This window comes from Anser cygnoides, chromosome 11 (assembly GCF_040182565.1).
Source record: "Anser cygnoides isolate HZ-2024a breed goose chromosome 11, Taihu_goose_T2T_genome, whole genome shotgun sequence".
In the NCBI taxonomy this organism is placed as follows: domain Eukaryota; kingdom Metazoa; phylum Chordata; class Aves; order Anseriformes; family Anatidae; genus Anser; species Anser cygnoides.
Window position 1 is genome coordinate 11,306,802 of NC_089883.1, and position 10,916 is coordinate 11,317,717.

Genomic DNA, 10,916 nt, shown 5'->3' on the forward strand with positions numbered 1-10,916 from the left:
TGACTGAGCTCCAATGTCAGCAGGCTATATGCAGGAGATGGAAGCAGGGACAGGCTATAGAGATTTGGAAACATGCAGACGTGTAGGGATAATGATAGGAAATCCAGAGCTCAGTTTGTTGGCATGTATCAGGTCTTCTGCTGCTACTTCAGTTGTAAAAGGCTGAGCAGGGAAATTGTGGGACCTCAGCTGAACGGCGCAAGCAGTAGCGGACATAGGGGAAGCTGAGGTTCCTCGGTGCTTTCCTTGCATCAGCCTTTACCAACAGGGTCTCCTAGGCTCTGCACCTGGAGGCAGGGTTCACAGAAAACCAGCAGTGGCTGAGAGTTGAGATGGGCGTTGTCTGAAGGTGCTGAGAGCTAGCCACTGGTACTGCTTGATGTCCTTGCGAGGCCACTCCCTTAAGATCATGAAGAAAATCCCAGAGCAAGCCCTGCTGGAGCACGTTTGTGGGCAGATGGAGAAGCGGGAGGCTATGGGGAGCAGTGTGACCCATCTCGGTCACCTCCTGTGACTGAACCACGGGGTGGATTACTGGGCGAGGGCACAGCAGCGTCGCCATCCTCCTCAGCAGCAGACCCAGCACCACCTCCCACCACGTTTGTGTTAGGGTTCGGGACGGGTGGGCGCCAGAGGGGTGCGTAGGGACAGGATGTCGGTCCCGGGGCTGTGGCTAACGGGTCACAGGCGGGCTCCGCAGGGGCCGTCCCGCTGAGGGGGCGCGGAGGGCGGCAGGCGGGCGGCTGAGGGGGCGCGCGCGGCGCCACGGGCGGGAAGCGCGAGGAGCCCAACGGTCGGCGGGGGGGGGGGGGGGGCGCGTGGCGGGAAGGGCGGGAAGCCCACGCGCTGGGGGCGTGGCGCAGCGAGGCCCCGCCCCCCGCCCTATATAAGCCGGGGCGGCGGCGGCGGCGGCGCCAGGCGGGAGCGGGTCCCGCCGAGGCGGCCATGGCGGCGCTGCGCTGCCTCCTGCTGCTGCTGTGCGGCGCCGCGCTGGGGCCCGCCGTGCACCTCGACTTCGCCGAGCACCGCAGCCAGGCGGCCAAGATCAAGGTCAACCCCCGCGGCAACCTCTGGGCCACAGGTACCGCGGCTCCCCGTGGGGCTGGCGGCGAGGGCTGGTGCCCCTGGCCGAGCGGGGCTGCGGCGGGGGGTCCCGGGGTGGTTCCCATCCAGGAGGAGGGTTGGGGGGGTCTCTGGTCACGCTGTCGTTTGAGGTGGTGGCAGGGGGACGTGGGACTTGGGGTACCTGCCTGCACAATCACGAAGCAGGTAACATCTCTCGGGGATGGTAACTTCAGTCCCCTGAAGTCTGGTGTGGAACGAGGACCTGGGATTTCTGGGTTTCTCCTCGCTGCATTGCATTCGGCTATTTTAGACGTTAGGCTTGCTTGGTGCGTCTCGCTGAATGGTGTCAGCATGCGGTCGCAGATAACAGCTTAATGTCATTCAGCCAGAGCCTCTGCCGCTCTCTCCAGCCATTTGTGTAGACACACAAGTGCATTGTATTGCAGGCCACTTCATGGGGAAGAAGAGCGTCACGGGCACTCCGCGCCTGGAGTCACCAGAAGAGCCTGCAGCGCCCATGGTTTTTGGTCCCTCGCTCAGAGCCTTGCTGGAGGACATGATGGAACTGCTTACCCGTGAGCTCCTGAAAATCCTCTTGCAAGAAAGACTTTTGGATGAGAACCAAGGAAAATATGACCTCACTGATCAGGTGAATATTGACTAATATGGAAGGAGATGCCCAGAGCAGGGAGGTGGTTGTGATGTTAATCTGCAACAGCCAGCCTTGCTGGGAACACCTGTACAGCTGCTATAGGTTTGTTTCCCCTCTTGCTCCCTTTAACCCTCCTTAAACTACTTCCCTAGAGCAGCCACAAAGGAGCAGATAAATCTGTCAAGGCTTGCGTCCAGCTGGACAGCGGCTAGTAGTCCCAAATATTTGGGAAGGGTGTGAGGCTGGGCAGGGGATGTCATGATCTCCAGCCCAGGGGTTGTTAGTGAGCATCTGGGTCCTCCTCAGGTGCAGAAGAGGATGGCTGGCCACTGCGGCTCTCATAAAGAAATGTCTCCTTACCCAGCCACTGCAAGGACATGGAAATCCTGCCTCCCCTCGCTTTCTATAGAGAAAGGCAAAGAGGGACGTGGCTTTGCATGTACAGGGAAAAGAGTCTGCCCTGTAGAGGTCTTGGGCTTCTGATTCCCCCTTTTGGGGTGGTTGTGTCCCTTGCAGAAGGGAGGTGTGTGCTATTCTGCCACAGAGTGGGAATCAGGCAGCAGGCAAGTGCTCTGTCTGCAGCAGGAGCTCCGTTGGTGTTGTATGTCAGCAGGTCCTCAGCCTCCTCTTTTAGCTCCTTGGTATGGCTTTTGCCTGAGAGCTCACCCAACTCCTAGTGGAAAATTAAGCCACTGGGAGCAAAGCGAGCCTGGATCCTCACTTAAAACATAGAGATGGAATTGCTTGGTCCATGTGGTTCTGCCCATTTGCTGCCTCATGTATGCTTCCCTGGTGTCTTGCCATTTCTATTCACAGCAGGAAGTAACAGAGAGCCTTGAAGGGATGAAATCCACTTAGGTGGGTCCTGTGTGTGCTGTACCACTGAGCTGCTTGCTTGAGGAGCTTATCCAGTAACAGTGAATACAGGTAAAGCTGCTTCTGTCATCCAGGTTTAGGCAGTTCTTGCTCCTATTATTTGCTTTTTTGTAGGGAAGGCACAGGTGGAGCACAGCTGCAGGGAGGTCAGCCTGAGTGGTATATTCAAGCACCTTCCTGACTTGATTTCTTCAGATTAAGGTAAACTGAGGCTCTCCTAGGGAACTAGTCCCAGTGGGATAGAGAGGGATAGAAGCTGGATGTGGCCGAAGACATCCTGCTCCCCTCACGTTGTGCTGTCCACTGCAGTGCCGCAGCTTGCGCTTCTTAGATGCAGCTGCAAGGGAGGAGAAGGCTCTGCAGGTCCTGGACTCTTCCTCAACCAGCCTGGGGAACCTTTGAGGAGGAGGAGGGTATTTGCTGCATTAGCTATCTGAGATGTGAGAGCTGGATGTGTGATCCTCGTGGATCTCCTCTGTGTAGGTAAGTCGCTCTGTCGCAGGTGCGCTTGGGTGGATGTTTCCTCAAACACTGGTCCCGTGGCTTAGGCTGCCAGCTGGGGGTGTCTGTGCTCTGCCAGCCACAGCCGTGCTCATTCTCAGTGCTCAAAAGCAGGTCCTGGCCAGGGTTAGCACCCACTGTTAAACATTCACCGTTGGCGCGTGATCTGGGTGTCGAAGCTCCATTGCTGGAGAGCAGTTTGGCTCACCATGAAGCAGACACTGGTCAGCTGCCTGCCTCATTGCTCTGATGCCTCTGGTGGCTGTGTGGGAGGTGGTGTTGCAGCTTAGGTGCCTGGTGTGCAGCTGGCTCCTGTCCCTCAGTCTCTTCCCGGAGCCTCTTGCCTCTCCTGCCTTGACCTGGCAGATACCAGCCATCCTGGTGACAGCAGGGACCTTGCTCTTTGCAGGCGTTTTGCCTGGTTGTGTCTTTCAAGCACCCCTGAGCACCTCTCTGGACTCAGCTCCTGCCTTCCTACCCCTGCCTTCTCGCCCTCTGGGGTGTCCTTGCCTCAGAGCTGCTGGTTGATGTTAGTTCTCCGTGGTGCCTTTGAGCACTGCTCTCGTTACACTTTTCTGTGGGACTATACTTTTTGCCCTTGTGGGTGACACGATGCCAGTGCAAATTCCTGCCACTTTTACTGCTTTCTCCCTCACTCTGACTGTTGTTGGACACCTGGGGTCAGCAGCCAGTGTGTGCCTGAACTGATCTGTGTGCAGAGTTTGCTGCCTGCCTAAGAAGGTGCTTAAGAGCTTTATGTTGTGAAACTCTCTATGTGCCCTCTACTTGGGGTCTGTCATTTACATCCTGACGCGGTTTAGAAAAGCCAAGATGCTTCCCCCTTCGTTGGGACCTGCTGGTCAGCAGGACAAGAATTAACGTGCTACGTGTTGCTCTGCTGCTCCAACACACAAGCTGTCCTTTGTAGCAGGATAACTAGCAAGAGAATGCAGACTTAATGAAAAAACAAGCAGACCTTTCCCTTTCTGAGGCTGTTGCTGATCATTCACAGAATGGTTCTTCCTTTCTATGGGGCTCCTCTAGACATTAAACAAGTCCCAGGGCTTAATATTTTTGCTTGCCCTACCTTTACATGGGTAAGCCCTACCTGTTGCCAGTGGGATTTATCCCAAGATGTCCCTTCCCAAAGCAGGAGCATGTATTTCATGGTTAGTGATGGAAGAAGTCTCACAGAGCAGAAGGGGTTTGCAAACAGTATTTTTTTTCTTAATCTTTCTAACTACATGCAATAGGCAGGGCTTGCACTCGGGGTTCCTGGTGCCGCCCCAGTGCTGCGTGTGACAAATCTTTGTCTGGGAGGGGAGGATCCTCAGTGGGAAGGGCTGGCATCTCCTTGTGTGCGTGGCAACATTTCTTCTGGAGGCAACCACGGTGAGATCCGTGTGTGGAGTGTGATGACTCCAGGGTAGGGGGAGAACCCCTCTGGGTGAAAATAAATGCTGCTCTATGTAGCTCTGGTCAGTATGCAATCCCTCAAAATCCATCTACAACTTCTCTCTGCTGTGTTTTGTGTATTTTTTGCCTTCTCATGTAGCTCCCTGCTGGATTGGGCCCTGAGGCTGCCCTCATCCCTGAAACCCAAGGCAGTGGTGGCTGTCTCAGCGTCAGCACAGTTCACCTCCGATGTCAGCTGTGATCCAGCTGTTGAGCCCCATGCTGCCCAGACAGATGATGTGAACTAAGGCTGCGTATGGGACCAGTGGCTCACTGTTGTGCCTTTTCTTGCAGGAGACTGGGCTTTTGACAAAGGTGCTGGAGAAGTATTTTTCAAACTGAAGGAGCAGAGCAGTGGAGGATGGAGTCTGTAGGCTTGGCCATGCACGGCAAACGGAGGAGATCATAATCCTTGTGGGTTACTGTAGCAACATCACTTTTTATTTATTCTTTCTGAATAGTGATTGCTTGTATGAAGAGCAGAGCCACCCTGTATATTTCCTGTATGTTTTCTGCTTTCTTGATATCTGATGTGCCCCTGCAAATAAAATTAGCTCTTTGCAAACAGCAGCTCAGACTTTTATTTGGGGGTGGAAAGGTTGATCCCATGGCTTGTGAAGGAAGAATGGGGAATGGAGGGAGGCTCCTGGATCTCAGCAACCAGGAGGCAAGAGGATATGTTCCCTGCTGCCCGTGCTCACTGCTGTTGGATAAAATTACAAGCGTGGGTAAGTTCTTACAGCACCGTGCTACTGAAGCACCCTATAAACCCTCCTTGCTGGAGAGATTATCAGCACGTTCCTGTGAAAACAAAAAGCATCTTTATATCATGGTGATTTCTGGTTTGAGCAGAACCCCAGGGTTTACTACATTCCTCTGCTGTCCTTCAGGGTGCAGGCTGTGACCACTCATCCTGATTTGGGATGATCTTTTGTCCTCTCAGCTAAGCCATCCTGCACATGTACAGCCCCAGGGTCCTCTAGGACAGCTGAAGAAGGCAGGCTACTTTTTAATTATTCTTTTATATTGTTTTTACGATGTGGTTAAAACGGTGATTGTGCTGCCTTTGAGGTGCTGAAGTCTGGGAAATGAGCCTTGCAAAGAGAAATAGCAGAACCTGTGTCCGAGGTTCTTTTGCTTCTGAAGCTGCTGCTCATACATGAGTGCTCCCAGCCACCCTGGGCACATGCTGATGTGTGCAGAGGGAGGGGAAAGCCATGGTAGGAGTCTTCAGTCTTAGGGTTTGGAGCCTGTTGTGGGTGCAACCAGTCCAGGTGCATTTGCACTGCTCATGTTTGCAGAAAATGAGCCTGCAGGCTGTTGGCAGAATTTTCTGTTTGTCCAAGTGCCTGCGTGATGCCCTTCTGTCCTTTACATGTCACTCACTCCTGGGGTTTGCTGGCAGCGATTGCCCAGGTGTAACAGGGACCCAGTATCCCCAGTGCAAATACACACCAAATACAGGTTTTAGACCAATAAAAGAGCATCTTTTCTCTCCCACTTATAGCCCAGCTTTCAAGCCGTTGGAGTTTTCTCAGCTATTTGAAGGTTGGTTTTGGTAGGTGAAAACCAAATGTCCTACAACTGGTTTGCCCCCAGCATTGTCTCCAAAACTTGGTGCTCCCCATCAAACGCCCCAGCACAAGGGTACTTCGTACTTTGGGGAGATGTTTTCTGGGAGGCACCTTTCTTCAGTTAATTTTTTAATTTTTTCCCCCAGCTTGTTGCTGTGTGCTGGGTTGTGGGTGACCCCAAGCTTGCCTATCATTAGCTGTATCGAAGCCTTGTCTTATAAGCTAATTATGAGCAAGAAAAATAATGACATAGCTTATCATGTTTGACGCTGGAGCAGACCAGATGCCTCTCAGGCGGCAGTGTGATGGAGTGACAGCCTTATGGGATTCCTGACCTGATGCTCAGCTGTCTCATGACGCGCCACGGAGTGGGACTGCCAGCTCACAGCTTGCCCACGGAGGCTCAGGGGAGGGTAGGCAGGTTTCTGGATGTCACAGCAGAAACCTGCCATGAGATACCGAGGTGAGAGCCTCCCTCTCCCAGCAAGAACCTCTCCATTTTACCTGTCTGTCTGTCTGTCCATTGTCTGCCCCAGACCCCAAGATAGAGATGAATTGGTCACTTAGCAATTATTATCACAGGCAAAACAGACTCGATTGAGGGAAATTGATGTATTATTTGGGGAACTTAATGTATTGCCAGTTAATGTAATATAAGTATTTGAATACTGATTCAGGTGCTGAGCGCCTAGGAAAGGTGGTTGTCCGAGCAGAGTCTCTCTGAATGCAGATCAGCTAGAAGACACAGGTACTTCTTGCCAGACCTATTCTTCATCTCTGGAGCATGAGGTGGCAGAGGACGCATACATCTTCATACGTAGTGCACCAGGGCTGCAGGTCAAGACACAAGAGAGGTCTCTGTTGGGTAGAGGATCCAGAGATCCAGGCCACGTCGAGCTGCCATGTAAGACCCCTGGAGCTGTGTTGGCCCCGCAGAGCCCTGTGTTGCACAGAAAGAAACCTGCCTTGGGCACCATCCTAGGACCACAGGATAATTTGGGGTGGAGAGGACCTCAGCAGGTCTCTAGTCCAGCCACCTGCTCAAAGGAGGGCCAGCTCTGGGGTCAGACCAGGTTGCTCAGGGCTTTGTCTTGTCGGGTCTTGAAAACCTCTGGGGATGAAGGCTGCATAGCCCAGTACTGGACCTGCTGCTCCACCACTTAGCTGTTTCATTGTTTCTCGCGCACTCTTACTGGCAAGCAAACAATCAAGCCCAAAGCCTCCAGTCTTTCTTCAGTTTTGATTAAAACTGAGGAAGTCAGAAAAAAAAAAAGATAATATCTGAGAAATCCCCAAATTTGGCAACCTCCCTGTTCTGCCCTGGGCTCTGCTTTCCTGATCTGGTTGCTGGGCCACAGCATTCACAACCTCCAGGCACAAGTTCCCTTCGCTTACCAGGTCATACTCTTTGGGAGTTTCCAGGACCAAGCCCTTGCATCCAGGCTAGGGAAACTAGCATTTTATTTTTATTATTATTATTATTTTCATTTTTTCCAGCTTTGCATTTGCTCCCCTTGCCACTCCTCCACGTTGCAGCTCGGACTCCTGCTCTCCAGGCTCTCGTGCCTCAATGTTTTCCAGAACCTGCTCAGAGCAGAGCTGGCCACTTCTGCACATCGTGAGCAGAGGTGCAATGCAGCCACTGACTTGACTGGTCCCTGGGATGCCCCCAGCCTGCACAGACCCTCAGCATCGGAGGCAGTTCGGAGCATGGGTGTCTGCAAAGTGATCACAGCAGGTCTCCTGGACTTCCCCCATCCCTGTAGCCACGGCATGACTGCAGAGATGGGAAAGGGGTGTGAAATGACAAGAGAAAAAGCGATAAGCCACTGTCACCCCTGACATTTGTTTCTATTTAGTTGTGGGACTGCCCCGTGAGGAGGAGCTGGCTCAGAGCTATGTGGTTGAAGGTTCACTGCTACCACTTGGTGTCATTAGTGTCCCAGGCTTAGTGAATTGCTCCCTGTCATGCTCAGTTGCATAGGACTGGCTCTTCTCCAACCTCAGCAAAGGCGTCAGGCCTCAGGTTGGTCTGCTCCTTCCTCTGCAGTGTTTTGAGACCCCTCTTCCATAGGAGACCAAGAAACCAGGCAATGAAGAAGAGGGAGAAAGGGGCAGAAAGGAAATCAGCTTGTCATCAAGAGGCAAAAATGATCTTCGTCTTCTAAACACCATTGCCACCCCCCCATGCACCTCCAGGGAAGCCCCTCTCATCCTGATATGGCCACTTAAATCTGACCTGAACAAGTTAAACCCAATTAATCCAAATGCTGAGACAGCTTCAGAAAGTGAGTGTCCAGTGCTTGGCACCCCTATTGTCTTGAAAATGATTTCCAGGGAGCAGGACATCCTGGTGCAGAGGAGCCAAGGCAAAATGCAGAGTAGGGGTGCAAACCATCTGGGTAGCTCCATCAAGGGTATGATGGTAGGATGACAAGAAGGGCCCAGAGGGATCTCACCAAATGGCAAAGAGCAGAGAGCAAGTATTTGTACCCTGAATCCAGCACTGTTTTCGTCATAGTCCAGCCCCATCATCGGCGCACATGTGGCCAGCTTTCCTTGGTCAGCTTTTGGGACTGAGGATGGGCTCACCTGGGAGCTGAAGAGAAGGGAGATTTAAGCCATGTACCAGCTCTTCCCGCCTGTCTGGAGCATGGCAGAAGCACTTTGGAAGAAAACAGGTATGGGACCCCGATGTGGATTTAGCTTTGCATTGCATCAGGTCCTTCCACCTGAGGCCCCCAGGAAGCGGGTCAGCTGAAGATGAGCAGGAGCTGTGTTCTGGCCTGACAGAGATCTACCTCCATGGGAACCCTGGCAGTTCAGAAAATGGCTCCATCTCACACTGGAGAGCTGCCCAACAATCTCAACAGCCACCCAATTTCACTCGGAAATGAGGGAGCCACACTCCCCTGGTCCCATTCCATAAAACGTGACGTGCAGCCTGTTCTTACCACTCAGCTCTTTGTGGGAAACTTCTCTTATTCCTTTCCTTCAGTCCTGGAGATGCATTCTGGAGCATGAAGTGACTCCAGCATTGCTTGTCCCAAGCCAGATCTCCCCACAAGAGAGCCCCAAGCAAACAGCACAGCTTGTTCTGGATTTGGGTGGTCTGTGGACAAGCAACTGAAACAAGGACATCCTGAAACACAGTGTCTGGAAATCTGGTTATTTCTGCAGCTGTTTGCACTGAGGGAATTGCATCTCCCTGCTAGTTCGGGAGGCTTTGGGCCATCTCAGGACTGTGTCTCACCCAAGGTCCCCTATGTGAAGCGCTCAGGACAGTCTTGCAATGTCCATGCAGCAGATGTTGCTGCCCAAGGCTAGAGAGAGATAGAGAGACCTTCCCAGCTACAGACCCACAAAAACTTTTTACAGGCTTTCTTTGCAGCATTTGTTCCTGGCAGACAGAAATAAGTCTTCAACGGATGGAAAAGTTTCTAGAGCAGCAGGGGCAAAACCAGACACAGGGCCAGGTAAGAGCCTTCCTGTGTCCAGCAGGCCCCCAAACCCATCAGGGTGATGATGTGTGGAGGGGGAGAGGTCTGTCATAATGTCATTTCCATTTTCTATATACTTATGCCACAGTTTTAATTTCTGCATGGTGATAATAACCAGGAATAAGAATAAAATATTCATATATTAATTGGTTTTTCGAGCTCACGGTTTATAAAATATCTTGAGAGGGATAAACTTGATGTAGCACACGGGAGTTGCTTTGTGCAGCACTGTTCCTATAGCGTGTGTTCCCTCCTTCCAGGTCTGCTTTAGAAAAAATGAATTTAGGACATTCCTTTCTCTCAATTTTCCTCCACCAGGATAAGGACAAACAAAGCTCCCAGTAAACTTTGGGAAGTTTCCTTTCCACAATCCCTCCAGAAATCTGTGCCAGTTCCAGCTGGAGTCAGCACTATTTGCAGCTATTTGTTGCGTCTAAGCTAAGGCAACCTTGTCTCTGCTTGCAGACTACCTTGATCCTATTGATGATGATGATGATGATTATTATTATTATTTAAATATTAAGCAAGCAGTTGGTTGCAAGTTACCTTCTACCCACACACTGCAGAGCAGCCCTCAGGACTTTCCACCACTTTGGAATGGTTTTCTGTTACACCATGTGCTATTGGCATTTTTGCCTGGATGGAGGATGCAGATATTCAGATGATCTTCTACCCACAGATAGGATATGGGGTGTAGAGTGCTTGTGTGTGCTTGGACACAGACCTGAATCCTAGGTAGGACAGCACAGCTCTGTTCATTAATTTCAAGGCTGGTGTGGTGACACTCAACACAGGAGTTCCATGGAAAAATGGGTATCGCTTCAGTTAGGCCTCTAACAGCAGGGATTATGAGAGAAAGCTTCTCTCTAAATTGCAGCCTGGGCTGAAAGTGCTAATTACCACATAGTGCATCGTCAACAAGCCCCAGCAAAGCTTGGAAAGAGGCAGCTCCCTCTTTGCTACGTCAATCTGACAGAAAGGGTTGTTATCTCCAGGAAGGGGTTATCCAAGCTGAGGTGGTGAAATCCATGATGAAACGTGTCCCAAAGTCTCATGCCTTTGTCACCTCCTGCTGGGAGGATGAAGGCTCCTGCTGAGCTCCATCTCCCTGTTAGCCCTCCTGTGTCTCCATCACAAGATACTAATCCCTGGCGTGTAGCTGCATCCCAGCACCCAGCAATGATCCCACCCACTGGCAGCCTTCTCCTGTCCTGATCCCATCCCTCACCCCATGCTGCAATCTGGCCACCAAGCTCACTCCTGATGCTCCTTGGAGCAAAGCAACTGCACAGG

General features: G+C 52.0%; 1 protein-coding gene across 7 annotated transcripts; it reads left to right on the plus strand.

Moving 5' to 3' along the window:
• The first annotated feature begins 898 nt into the window (after positions 1–898).
• On the plus strand, positions 899–5,119 carry NMB (neuromedin B). Of its 7 annotated transcripts, XR_007170022.2 has the most exons (6): positions 900–1,081; positions 1,512–1,714; positions 2,534–2,575; positions 2,708–2,794; positions 2,903–3,076; positions 4,844–5,119. XR_007170022.2 is itself a non-coding variant. In XM_048081457.2 (3 exons), the coding sequence occupies exons 1-3, from the start codon at positions 946–948 to the stop codon at positions 4,889–4,891; spliced, it is 387 nt and encodes a 128-aa protein (XP_047937414.1). In that variant the 5' UTR covers positions 904–945; the 3' UTR covers positions 4,892–5,119. The 7 variants fall into 7 exon arrangements, 1 of the variants encoding a protein (XP_047937414.1); XR_010834101.1 differs by lacking the exon at positions 2,534–2,575 and having other exon boundaries at positions 899–1,081; XR_010834102.1 differs by having other exon boundaries at positions 1,512–1,819; positions 2,708–3,076.
• Positions 5,120–10,916: the final 5,797 nt, after the last annotated feature.